At 32.3% G+C, this 15,228-nt stretch overlaps 1 protein-coding gene across 1 annotated transcript in view; it reads right to left on the bottom strand.

The window, feature by feature from the left end:
* Positions 1 to 15,228, bottom strand: part of Smp_196060 (Mername-AA021 peptidase (M24 family)) — a gene marked incomplete at both ends in the record, with an annotated part of 68,165 nt that overhangs the window by 3,612 nt on the left and 49,325 nt on the right. The window contains one exon of the mRNA XM_018788483.1: positions 9,162 to 9,258. Coding sequence (XP_018654021.1) covers positions 9,162 to 9,258 — 97 coding nt within the window. The remainder of the gene's footprint in view (positions 1 to 9,161; positions 9,259 to 15,228) is intronic.

Genomic DNA, 15,228 nt, shown 5'->3' on the forward strand with positions numbered 1-15,228 from the left:
AAAAAACGTTATATTTCGTGGGTATGCATACCTGAGAATAATTATTTTAACAGATACCTTCTAAATGCTCACCAAATTCTATGCATTCTTACAGTTTAGAACAAACTGTATATATTACCGTGCATCCCAGGCGGTATATTTTTCTGTCCACTGAAACGATGTCAATTTCGATTGTTCACTGATTAGATAAGCGAAATACAAGTAAGGCATACTTTATATGTACTAATTGAGTTTGTTTTACGAATTCTATTCAGAAACTTGGAAGTACCCTTAATAATATAATTTATCAAATAAATATACCGATCCCCCGGTAACGAAACGAGACGAAGATGAGTTTGATAAAATGAAAAACAGATGTGTCTCTTTCCTTTTTCATGTCTTTTGTAAAGCTGAAAACTGATCGAAGACTTATGGTAGTTGTTATTCTATGTTTGTTTATAATAACAGTTGTTTCGATAAGCACAAATTCACCAGGTTAATCAATAGTTTTTACAATTTAGAGATCATTATGAACTGAAATTAGCTGGAGGATTATTGTTTTAAAACTATCTCTTAATATGATAAATTCTAGTAAACTATTCATCTAAAAAACTTTTACACTGTATTTTAGTGTTTCCCATAACTTGGTAGTGCTTTCAATTCAAAACACTTTAAGGAATATCTGTACCCACAAAAGTTATCTACTAAAATCAACTTACTTCTTGGAATTTCAAGGTCAAGTGACTTATTTAAGTCGACAGTATGGATAAACTGCATAAAAATATTAAAATAATTGACCTACTGAATACATTTCATATTACTAAGACCTACTAGAAAACATTATCATTTATTTTATCTTGAATTCCCTACTGGAAATTTTAAAAACATCCTTTCCTAAATGTTGGACCTATTATTTATTGTAGTCTACATGATAACTTTTTTTCAATAATTTCGTAAATTCCATTTCATCAAAATAGCCAAGAATTGTTTTTCAGACTTTTCTGTTATATCAAAAGATCCACAGTGAAGCTGAACTGAAACTGACACCCAAACTGATATTGAAAGTACTGGTGTGGTGTGCACTACTTATGCGGACAGATATAAGTAGTATGTAGCAGGTATTGAAAGTAGAACGCTTACCAGAAGAAGAGTGAAATAGAAAGAAGGAGAAAGAAAACGAAGAGAAATCAAAATAACAACATGGTTGGAATGATGATGATGTATATAAAGTACAACTGGAGGAAGATATCTGAATGATGTATTCAATGTACGATTTTCAGTTTATAAAGATACTGTTCAACAGTGCGTAAAACAAGTTCTTACCCACCAAATCTTTGTTCACTACACTGACTGTAATATATGGAACTTCGGAAGACATTCTACTAACCTATGAATGGTGAGACGTTCAAAGACTTCGTAAACTTCGATATAATCCTAGACAAAAATTAAAGTTATAACAAAACTTTAGAGATATTTCCTTCAGTAACTGAAAATTAAGTCTGTTTTTGTTTTTAAGTGGGACTTCATAAACCATATTCAACAAGCTTAAAGGTTAACTGAGCAGTCTGGACCTGGTTCGCTATGTAAATGTGTACACTTGAAGGCAAGTATGCAGATACTGTAGACTTAAGTCGAAATCTCGTGACAATATATGGACAAGAATATAAACAACAGTTGCATCCCAGCTGACACGTTACAGCAGTAATAGACTGTCTTCATTATTATCATAGTCTTCTCAAACTGTCCTACATCGAAAAGTTACAAGCTGAGGAATAAAAGTAGTTAAAGATCAGTTGTAGGAAAATGAAATTTATTCAAAATGCTAGTCGAGTCCTAAACATCTTTCTATATATAATTTAGAAACAAGCGAAAAACGAATATCGAAAGATTCTGATCATGGTTTGGATCACAAAATAATGCAACCTATATACCCACTGGAAACCTGGGAACAGTAAATCATTGGTGATTATTGAGCTAAAAAAAATTTGGATCTGTACAGAATTCCAAACATTCAGGGACAAGTATTCTCAAAGCAAGTCAATTGCCAATTATCAACAGTTTCAAACTTAATAAATATTGTAGTATATTTGTAAGCAATCAGAGTAACAAGACCGCACTCAATATCATGACATTTCCAACTAGAGATACAGATAATCACACGGTTTATAATGGCCGATTTATTAATTGATCTATTGCTGAGTAGTGACTAATGTTATATTTGTCTACTCCTGTAGTACTGAACGAATTTTATCCAACAACTTGTAATGTGGTCACAAGTCTAGATTACTAGAAATAGGCTGCACTATACTTTGATGATAGGTAGTTGGAGGAAGTCTACGGGAAACCCTAAAACTAGGTCTCGCGCTAGCTGGCACTCATCAACATAGTGCATCTTCAGTCTCAAAGGAGCTGAGGCTCTTAGCGGGACTTTAAAGTATTCGATCAGAACTAGAAGATTAGGCAAACATGAGATTGATCAGTAATCAGTGTCAAATCAGTTGTAAATATCTCAGTCCTACAGGAAGTCAGTCTCAGCCCAAACATGTCGATTCTAGTGCTCCGGAGTGTGTAGCTGAGTGATTCGGGCTTGAGTCCCACAGGAACCATCAGCTCACCCAAGACTACAGGTACCCCTTGCTGACAGGTGTCAGCTTGCACAAAACCTAAGTGCAGAGTTTCTTGTCAACCAATTCCAATAATTTAGTAAGAGTGATTTAAAATTTAACTGAATTAGTTTACTGAAAGGCTAATTTATCAACCGTCATCTATAATAATCTATAATGAAATTTATTCTTAACCACTCATTGTCAAGTTAAAACACGCCACAATATACTCACATTGTTTTATCTTCAGGGTGTATTATACTTCATATTAAATGACTGTAAATTTATGTGGGTTACGAACATGCTAATTACTAATTTTTATTCTAGTTTTAAGAATTGCTGTTCATTAATTCAGTTAATGTTAAGTGTAATTGCTATGAGCCATACTTCGCGGAAATGGCTCATTACTACAAACATATACAGTGACTTTATTTGTGTATATATTTGAAATTACATTGGTTAAAGTAAGTCAGAAGAGTGACGTTGGTTAGAGCAAATCAATAGATATTCAATCCTGATTAACCGCTAATTTAAATCGCAGTTAGAAACTCAATTCATAAGCTAATGTTGTCAAAAGTGTGGATAAATTGAGTACTGACAAATCTGGCATGTTTTTACTTATCCAGTTATACAAAGTCCTATGCAATTGACTCTATTTGAAAACCATCTATTTCAGAGAACTAAACTCCACTAAAAGTTTGTTAGCTCGTATCTGTTCTATGAACGTCACTTCAGTGGATTCTACTCTGCACATTGTTTGCTAACACTTTAACTAGATGAAAAAACCGGGCATACGATCGTGATCCGCCCTCGAGAGCTGAAACGTAGCCGTACAATACTGCCATCAGTAGATCTATCACCACCTTTCAGGTGAGATCGACAAGTGGCTTGAGTCGGTATCGTAGGTATTCTGGGGTAAGATTTGGTGACGATTCTGTTTTAGTTTGTTATTAAGTTATATTCTTTCTAAAAGTAAGTTAAAACTTCTTGACTAGAACTATCTATCTTAAGTGAACTGTACTACTTTCGCTCATTTATAATTGATTGTACATTTTTTCTTCTACTGGTTTAGAATATTGTGATTATACGTTATCTAACGCAGTATATCAAAAACTGGTATGCTATAAATAAACTACAGGGTTTCTGCAATCATGAAAACTTTTTCAAGTGACTAAACAACTCATTAAAATAAATGAATCCAGAGGGAACCGTTGTGGGAAATGAGTGGATTATTAAGGTGCAGAATATTAGTTCTTGTTTATAATCACAAAGGTAGCTGTAAGTGAATTTAAGCATCCAATGGCTATGATGTTGTCCAAATAAATGGTCATAATGGAAGTTTATTAACTGTGTTTCCAAGATCCAATAAACAGCATGTACAATCTTTTAATTTATTGAGTAGACATAAAGGCAACCTTTTACTGCGTAAATTTCAGCGTCCTGCCTTCCGTAAAATAAAATAATCACTTAATGTCATGTTATACTAAAGCGATAAATAGTAGGACACATCTGTTTCATAATAGCAATATTATTGGTTAGACAGCAATCGGTTTAATTAAGTAAAAAGACTATTTTCATGGATATATCACTGATTTTCGATTTTATCAAACTGACTTAAACTAACAGAATTAACTAATGATTATCACCTTATGGATGACGTTCAAATCATTTTAATTAGATTAGCTATCGAGAAAATGAATATAATGAAAAACCAGTTAAACTAATTGTTGTCAATTAGGATTACTCACTAAAAACTGATAACATGGTCATGGTCATTTTGTAAAATATAGATCACTGGGAGTTAATGTCAACAGCGAATCACTTATTGATTAGTTATTTGTCGTATGAGAAATACAGTAGCATGTGAATTCAACGAAAAGATAGGTAAGAAAACATACTTATTTGGGATAATGAATGGAAAAAAGCGGGTTTTACTTACCTAAATATATGGTTGAGTGAATAGGCTCAGGGTGGATGATTAATATGAAAAGCTTGTTTATTAATGTGATTTTTCCTAATACATCAGCTCGTAACAATACGGAAGGCGGTAGATATAACCCTTTTGAGTACAATTTAACAAAACCCGGTTCAAAAACTGTTCGGGTGATCCAGAAAACTTCTCGCAAACGACAAGAAAGGCTCAGGAAACACTAAGAAGCATGTCATCCAATCAGCGTTCAGCAGAAGTTTTACCAGAAATATCGCGAAAGTGAAAAGTTACATGTAGAGTTCCTGATTGGCTGATTACTATGCTGCTATTATGTTTAGTAGCAGTTCAGAATTCTCGGGAAAACCCAAGGACTTCCAAAATACTATAAAAACCCTATATTTTCTGTACATGAATGAACCTTTGGAGTAAAGTGCTTCTCGCATATTTTACGCCTTTTCTATCATGTTCAAGTTGCTGAACCGAGTATAGCGTTCAAGTAGTAAGACTCATCAGAAACAGAAGTTTGACAAACAAGCTTTATGCAAAAGACTTCTTAATTAAACTTTGAGTTATCTGTTTATAACTTTTCCAACTACAGTTCCTGCCATTTTCTTTTACTAAAAACCTTGATCATTAAGGTTTTAAAGCCGTATGTTGTCTTTCATAACCTCTACTTGTCATTTAAAATATGTTTTCTACGGACTTTATATCATCGATCATTTTCTCTTATATTTTTCTTGCTGTTATCACGAAAAACAGTACAACTTTATGTAGATAACTAAAGGTTATTTTCAAGTTGGTAAATGCAAAGGACAAGACTAAATTATTTATCATTTTAATTACATGTAACACAAAGTGCAGGACTAGTATTAATCCGTCCTCACTTTAGGCATAAATAGATATACGCATAATACTTGTACATAAAAATTATTACCTATGACTAACAGTATGGTACATTGTGTCAGTTTTTATCAAGACTGATTTACAACAGAATCAACTGATTACTAACATAACTAAAAATACTAAAATTAATAGTTTTAGTCAATAATTCGAGTGCTATTCTGTTGCTCTTTTTTTATATAAACTAGATTTTACTTATTGTGAATAAATTAATCAATCAACTAAGTTCACTGAGTTGAGTTCACAATTACTCCGTAGTTGTGTGTTTGAAAAAACGAATTAATGAACAGTAAAATACGCATAAGCAATACAATATACAACGATTATTGCATATTAATTAATTATTATTGCATAATTAGGTGATGATGGTTTGATCAAAATTTCTTATTAATTATCAATCACTTTCAAAATGAATAGTCATTTGGTTTATTAAATTATTGGTATTCAACAAAATTATTTATATTCTTGGTACAAAACCATAACTAGGGTTTTATGTATAGCTAGGAAATTTTATGTTATGTATGGAAAAAGACAATTCATTTATCAACAGTTGCCTACGCAAGATACTCAATGTCCGTTGGCTGGGTGCTGTCAGCAACAACCCTCCATGGCAGAAAACAAACTAACTTTCAACTGAAGGGGAAATTAAGAAAAGACGCTGGAAGTGGATAGGAAACGTATTGCGGAAATCATCAGACTGCACCACGTGGCAAGCCTCAACTTGAAATCTTGGAGGCAATAGAAAAAGAGACAGAGCGAAGAACATATTGCGTTGGAAACTCGTGGGAAACATCAAAAGAATGAATAACAATTAGAAACAACTGGAAAGGAGAACCTAGGACAGGGTTTGTTGGATAATCCTGGTGAAAGACTTATGGTCATCCACGAAAGTCAACAGGCAGACAATGAAAAAAAGAACTTCCCTATCAGATATAAAGTTGGTTTGTTTCACCCACTGATGTTAGAAGGAAACCAGTAGAGTTATTCAAAGAGCAGTTAAATAAATAGCTGCAAGAAAATATTATGAACATGCAGTTAGAATTTTAGTTTCAGTTTATTAAAACAGTGTTGTCTTTGGGGCAGACTAGCTTATATGTTGGAACAACTACTTAGTATAAAGTAACTAAACTTCTCCATGAAATCATATAGTTATCTTGATGTCAAAATATATTCTGACTAAAGCTTGACTCCTGAGGATAACTTTAAGTGCGAATTCATTCAGTGAACAACAAGTGACTGACATAATATTCAGTTCAATGACGTATTGACAGCAAGTTATATCGTCTTAATAAAACTCTCAATATAAACCAAGATAGACTAAATACCAGCAAGTTACGCCTATATGATCCTCGATAGTTTCTTCCTAATCCACTGAAACTAGTAAAACACTTTATCAAAATTGTGTTATACCCATCACCATTTGAATTAATTCCAGAAATCAGAAGTTAATCACTAGTAGTGTTTGAAGCGAAAGTATTGATACCAATAATTCAAAACCGGAAGAAACAATCTCAATAGCATACGTTCAGAAAGAATCTTAGGATAAATAACTTAATAAGTAATTCATTTTCAGACAGAATATGCACCAATTATAAAGTAAGCTTAAGTAAGTTGCAGGAGTGAGAAGATTTATTCCAATCAACCAAATAAGAAGTTGATAGGCATGTCAGGAAATCATAAACACTGACTGACGGATTCACTTTCTGAGTTAATGTTGAAAAAGTACAGAATCAGCGCGGAATTTAAAACTAGATGATGTTAAGAAGTTTATGACTTACATTATATTGTCAAGTGTAGATGGTGGTAATAGCCAGAAGGAATTGTAGGTTTAGTATTAACTAAGTAAAACTACAGAAAACCGTTATTACGATATTTGATAGTCAAGAAGTTTCGCTGAAGAGGGAACCATTAAATAAGGCACATAAAGGGAAAACGTGATTTTAAAGGGTATTAATATGCGAAATTAGCAAGTCAGTAGCCCGATTCGTCTCATAAAATAAATAATCTATGACTTTAACCTCACTTTCTTTGGAAACTAACCTTTATTAACTAATCTCACATTTTCATTTTATGCTCAGTAAGTGTAACCCATTTTCTTTTTTTATTTTCTCAGCACTACTACTTCGGCTACTAGCAATAACCATAACAATAATGATAGTGTATTTATTCGATATTACATCTTCAGTACAATGTTAAGTTTTTAGCACATTCAACTCCATCCGAAGATGGAGTTAGAAAAATGAGACAATATACGTTGTACTTAAGATTTCCTTAGGAATCTTTAGTAAAAGGTCAAAGATTTATCCCCAGGCAAAGCGATACCAGAGTACAACCAACAGCAACACAATGTTATGCCAACTCGGAATATGATATTGATAGAATCAGTTGTCATAAACACTTCTTGAAATTATATGAATTGAAAACTTCCCTGATTGAAAAAACATCTTATTTAGCCAATCACATTATCTATCAATAAAACAACCTTTAACATTTAATGCTTTATCTATCTAAACTTTAATTTATCTAAACTTTGATTAATTTATCTGGTAATAATAATCGTGTTTAATTCATAACTATGACAGATTTCTGATGATGGATAGATGTTTGAATAAGATCATTCATCAAGTGAATTATTCAGTCTTTTACATTACAATTAATGAGTTATTAAACTCTTATTATTCTATGAGTAAATTATGTGGATGTATATTTTTCAGTGATGTTGTGTTCACCTATATAACTTTTGCTGTCATTTAAAACAATATAATCTACATAAAAATCTATAATATTAATGCTGTTAACAATAAAAAAAGAAGGCTTGGCAATGGAGTTCAATTTGTAGCAAGGAATATTGATTCTAAATTACGAAGTGAAACAACTATTTGACTGAATTGTGTTTATTCAAATGTCATCATTCTTAAATATAGATTGACAACAGTCATTTAGCTAATCAGTGAGAAAGAATAAATGCAAAGTATTAGGTGAAAATATTTTTCTCTTGAAAATGAGATATGTTAACAAATTCATTTGAACTCCGTATGATTTTCACAACCTGTTTGACAAACAGTCATATTGTAACCATGACTGGTAAAATATAATGGAAAATTCATAATTTAAGCTTAGTGGGTCAGTCAAGTAAAGTTAACTGGAGCATTGGATAAAATGAGATTAGATTTCACAAGAAGTGTGAGTTTTCACATGGCGCTGAACCCGCATTTTCGATGACAGAAACATTATGTTTCGAAAAAATCAGAATGTTTATTCATTGCACAACACCAAATATCATACACCTTTTTTAGTCTAATAACCACTATGTTACTTGGGAATCGCATAGACAATTGTAGCGGGAATTCAACTACCGTCATTTTGAGTGTTTTATCGTGACTCCTCAATTCCTTGTGGTAACTGGAGATTTGACACTAAGTAGAACTGAAACAGTTCCTCCATACGTACTTATACAAAAGCTACTACAGTGTAAACACAATAACTTAATTTCAATTGTTATTAAATAAAAATTGAGTGACAGTACACATGCAGAACATAAATGCAAGACAAGGTACAATAAACAACAATCTCTCATAGGATTTAATTTCAGTTAACTAGTATAATGATAATAAGAATTTGCTAGCTTACGTTTCGAATCGACAAAATTTACACATTACAACATTTGTATTAGGTAGTTTTTCTGTGCATATACGACAGAAATCCCCATGACAATTGACACATCGAATAGCCGGTTGTAGAAGTGGTACAAATAGAGTATTGCAATTGTTACATCGACCTTCACCAATAGATTCTGAATTTTTTATTCGAGCTTTTTGTTTATCAATCATTTCTTGGCGTAACTGTCTAAAATTAGAGAAGAAAAATAGAGAGATGGTACATTTTGCAGAAATAATTTCGAAATATTTAGATTAAATCGTTACTAGGATGTAAAGTATATTTTTCCATTTATTTTAACTGGACAAGATTTCGGAAGCAGTTAGCAAACATTTTATTCTGATTTTTGATAGCCCATACCTAAACGTAAATGATTACGAAGCAAAGGTTTTTAGGAAAGCTGATTAAGTCCAACTCTTCAATTGAAACTATTTAAATGAATCCCTAAATTATTTAACTGATCAATGTTTTTTACCATCCTTATAGCCCTCAAATGCCCTGATACGACTGAGAGTGGGGAGAGTACACTCTCCATCTCGAAATGCTCTCATATGGCCACGCGTATATAGCCTCTGATAGGGAAGTCCTACTTACTGCCTTCTCGTAGCGAGGGTGTTGTTTACGAAATCGAGAGGACGAAGAGCAAATGTCCGGCGCTTTAACCGGGTTGGTGGACACGGAAAGTTTACCTAGGGAAGTAGGAAAACCCGGATTCCAAACCAGTGGTGTGCATGGGCTCCAGTATCCTGAGGGAACAAATGGCGTATGAATCAATCGTTGGTCACCGGCTACCATGGGACTGCATCTCCTCACGATGCTCCACTGCTTTGTGGATCAGACCTTTAGGTCAAAGGCTCCGGGTATGGCCTCCTAAGAAAACTACCTGCTTCAGTCTGGGCACCTGGGCAGTATCACAGCACTCACACAAATCAAATGAGATTTGTGTGGCGCATATGTATCTGGTGCCCCTTTGTACCAATATTTATGCGTTCAAATAAATAAATAAATAAACTATCCTTATAAGTCCGTCAAATTGAAAAATATACTCATTGTTTAAAGATTTTTTGGATTTACTTAATGTGTGATAAAGTGAGACTATTTTGACCAAAACGGAATAAAGTGTGAATGTTGTCGAAGACCGATTCTACCAGAGGATAAAAATAACCAAAGATTCAAGGGTTTTTTATTTATCTGATATTATATAGTGCATTGGATTGACAGTACCCAGCATATAAATTAATACTAATTATCGACCAATCTAAGTACCCGGATCATGAATATTATCAATATAAATGATCATATTAATCACCCATTAAAAAATAACCACAAAATATAATTATAAATTTCTCTCAAATGTTTATTTTTGGTCGGTCCTAATTATTCAAGCTTTAATCTTGGGAGAATAAAACGTTTTCATCCAAGAAGTATATAAGCTGAATACGCCAATTATAACTTCGAAAGTCCGTTACATACTCATTATACTGAAAGAATAAGTGATAAAAAAACGTCTGTGTTTAATGTATATCAATCTTCAACTGTTTAGTTGCATAACACTTTAATAAGGTATTCTAACACGTTAGAATGAGAGTCTTTAAATGTAAATATTTCAAAAAGTTTGCCAGTATACCGTTTGTGCTAGACACTTCTTTAATGACTATTCTCACATGTTTAGAGAATAACTACGTATAATTTGCCAAATCAGTTACAATTTCATAAACTGAAGTATCCATGTTAGATTAAACAGTGACCAAAATACAACGCAAGTCGATACAAATTGTGAGTACATTTTAATTACAATTAAGTAGTATGATTTCATAACGGTTAGTGAGAGTAATATCTTTCAAAACTCTTACTACTAAATGACTAAAGTAATAAAATACTGGTATTAAAATGACTAGATTTACCAGATGATTAGTGTAGTATACAAGTTTAATCGGCAAATAGCTTGACATTTATAAATAATAATATTTCGTTTTATAAAATATATCATCAACTATGCAGCTTTTGTGCTTTCCACAAACATACATGATCCATAAAGAATTCACTGCATACACTACTGAGACTTTTAGTTTTTAACATGGAATAAATGCATGATCTGCTTTTGCATAACTACAACTTAAGTGGGGTGTTTGCGCACGAGACCGAAGGTCCTGGGTTCGAATCCTGTGTGCGAGATCGTGGATACGCACTGCTAAGGAGTCTCACACTAGGATGAAACGGCCATTCAATGCTTCCAGGTTCTCAACGGTGGCCTAGTTTGAATCGACTAATGAATTTATTTTACTTACTTTACAAAAAAAGGTGGTTGTAGCTGTAAGAGACTTATTCTGTATTTATTTTTCTCCGTTAACAATCTTTGCTAGAAATAGAGTTGTGATTGTCTGTCGTCAATAGTGATTGTTATAACTATGTATTGTTTTGTTTCTTCTTTATTTACAGTTCTCTAAATGACATCATCTCCAATGATATATATATATATATAAACATGAAAACAATGTCAAAACAAACAAAAATCAATGTGCTGTAGTCACAAGACTTTATAGATTATCTTGCTAAAAGCAGATGGTTAATCTATACAGAATTCACACTTAACCAAATACACAGAAAAATACAATAGGTAGAAATGATATTGTTTTTAAATGATACTGTTTTGAATCACAATAGCTTTATTTTCATAACATAAAGGGGGAAAAATTATAGTTCCCTAAGGCTGAGAGGATAATATGATAAGGCGAACTTGACTAAAATATAAATTCTACTAACCCAAACATATAGTAAGCGATCATCCCAAGGATTACAAAGAATCTATGATTTCAATTATCCTAAGGTTAAGATTAGCTGAGTATCACATACCATTAAGTTAAACTCAATAAAAATAATATATTCGTAATATCCCAATCAGTAAAAAAAATTAAGTTTTTAAATTTTCTGACATTTTGTGTCTCAGTGAAAGCCACTTCTTCAGACAATAACTAAACAAATTAAATTAACCTAAGTTCAAAAAGCACAAAGAGACAAAGCAAGAATATCTGGTGCGATCAACCCAAAAATAAGTATGACCAATTCAATGTCATTCCGATCAATGTGATTTATGTAAGACATGTTTGTATATTTGTGTGTGTTGTAATGAAATAAAAAGACATTTATGGTGCGAAAGGATAGAGTTGAATTTGTAGATGCGATAATGGTGTGAACTGTGAATAAGATAAGACATAATAGCTCAGGTAGATAATCCAAGTCGGATGGATAGTGAGGCCTCCTTTTCTGTTGAGGACAGCAGGGTTAAGCATTATGTGGAAAGCTTCAGCTACTCTTCTTTTTTGTATTAGAAAAGCCTTTTTGTATTATTATGATGTTTTTGATATCGACTTGATGGTTGTTAAAAATATCATGAACTGCTATTGACTATTTAATTTGGAGTCTTTCCAGTTCTACGGGATTATTAATTGGTTTCTTTGTGTACCTAATATGTACTTTGGCTCGAGTCAGGATTTCGCGAGATGACTCTCCAATATAAAAGGCATTACAATCGACACATTCCAATTTGTAGACACAATTCTGTGTTGACATAAAAGGGATCTTTTCATTAATGAGAACTAAAATATTTCAAGGGGTGTTCGTTGTTTTGTAATGTATTTTAATTCTGTGTTGTTTTAAGACTCCTTTTATTTCTTCTTCTTTTACCATGGCGGTATGGCACCAATCCATGGTATTTCATTCGGATTATTATTTTTTGTGTCACATCTCGTTTTGTTGCACTATTAATAATCTTCATAAGGAAATTATTAAATTGTAAGATGTCAACCAAATGTTTTCGCCCTTTTTGTTTGTCCTGTTCAGATGCAATAATTTTGTTTGCTGTTCTAAAGAGATTTAGGGTTAGAGAAATTTTTGCCCTGAATGGATGTGCTGAATCGAAGTCGACATAAAGATTTGAGTGGGTTAGTTTTCGGGAGATGGTTAGATTTAGAGCCTCACTTACATTTCTTTTAACTAAGCTGTTAATGGGATATAGATTGGATTAAGCATGTTTTATGCATGATGGTGTTGGTGCGCGCTGATTGGTTAATTTTAAACCGATCAGCCCGGGCATATTATTGCAGAAAAATCTATAAGCTTCTTATGTATATACTATAAATATATGAACATTATTTAAACTATTGATTGCTGTTCACATACCATTGTTATTTTGAATAGAATTTCATTCCTGTTCAACGTGTTCTGATTTTGGGGTCTTGTCGAGTGTCACCGTATAAGAATACTAAGCAATAGGAATAGCTGGGTCGTTTATATAGCAAAAATACAATTATAACATAAGCAAACTAAAAATGGTAGCTCACTGTGTTCATTTTCATTTTCGCACGTAAATTTAATGTGAGATGAAAGTTTATTGGTCAGTTTAGAAAAAGATCGTAGGCGAGCCTTTTTTATAACAACAAAAACATAAATATATCTGAGTCAAATTCGTGTTTCACTGTCACTAGCGAAAATATTTGATTCTATATGTGACATAAAAAGGTTCGCTACATTCGGGGACGCGGGGGATCGCATTATTACTACGTTTGTTTGGTTGTATAATATCCCGTTAAAAGTAAATAAGGTTGAATTTAAAAACAGATTTATGGATTTCATGATTAGACTAATGCTCAAAGGACATCTGTAAGATCAAGTATCGTCATCCCCTAGTAAACCACTAATCAAGTCTAAGCATTTATCGATAAAAAACAAGACACGTATTGACACAGTCAAAAAGAAGACTCTACAAATAAGATTGTTTTAAAGATGATAATATCAAGTAATTTAACATCACGATCATCTAATAAATCCATTAAAATGACAATCATTGAGATTTGTACTCCTTCCTGTGACATATTCTTGTTCCTAATTATACGTTCATCGTCTTAATTTTGCAGTGAACTTTTACTGGTAATCATTGTTATTATTATAATTATAATCATGATAACCACGACAAAACAATTCTTATTTTGTATTGATTTTTTATTTACAATTTTAACCTATTGATTAAAATTCCTCATCAGGCATAAAAAATTTTTACCTCTTTTTATATGGCTTTTTTTAACTTTACCAATGATGCATTTTGTTCGTATTTAAGACACAGTCAGTGTGAAATCCACTATTTTCAATTTATTGTATTGACTAGCTAGCTTACTTATGTGTTATGCATTCAGAACAACGTCAGCCAGACTGTAGCCATCACAATATTGTGTTTCGTAGACTAATCAACATGTACAAGCACATCTAGTATACCCTTGTATTTTATTAGACAGCAGTTTGGAGCTTTTCTTTCTTAAAAGTTAACGATGGGAAAGTCATATTCCTAACAGCATAACCAAACTTACTTAAAGTTGAAAGGACTACATTTCAAAAAACATGAAAAGAGGAATCATCCAATTATACCAATAAAGATTACATCTGGTAGCGATTTATGAATTACGTAACCCAAGAAATTACCATTAGTTTGGACAATATCTCCAGTCTCAAGCTGAATGAGTTATTTAATTCTAGTGATTACTATCATTTAAATACTTCTTTTCTGCTTTAGGCAATCTGTTTATGAATTAACAGACTTGCATTTTACCTACTCTAGATGACTTATCCAATAATTATGACATTTTAACTGGATAATAGAAAAGTTGCAGAAGAAACAATTTTTCGTTGCAACCTTTTGATGTCTAAAAGATTGTCTGTAATAGAATTGTAGACAGTAAATACACCACATACATATGTAATTTACTAGAAACGAAATTTCCACAATTCATTGGTCTCAAGAATAACAATTTTCATCATTACTGGAATTATTGCTGCTCTCTTAAATCGTAGAATGACATAATTTATTGTACATCACTTCTATACAATAATTAATATAAAATGCAATAACGAAAACATGGAACTAAATCACTTGTAAAATCAAACGTCCTCATATGCTTGGATGAATATGGATATTATCCAGGTGTATATAAAAGAAGGAAAAAACAACTTTAGTAAGAGCATTTAATGCAAATACGTGCGCTCAACTTATTGAAATTCTAAATTGTAATTCAATTAGAAAAGTTAATCCAACTTACTAATCTTATTAAATTTTTGATATACACTAGACCATTATTATCATTAACAACTCCCTCCTAATCCAAACAAGGT

This window comes from Schistosoma mansoni, chromosome W (assembly GCF_000237925.1).
Source record: "Schistosoma mansoni strain Puerto Rico chromosome W, complete genome".
NCBI lineage: Eukaryota > Metazoa > Platyhelminthes > Trematoda > Strigeidida > Schistosomatidae > Schistosoma > Schistosoma mansoni.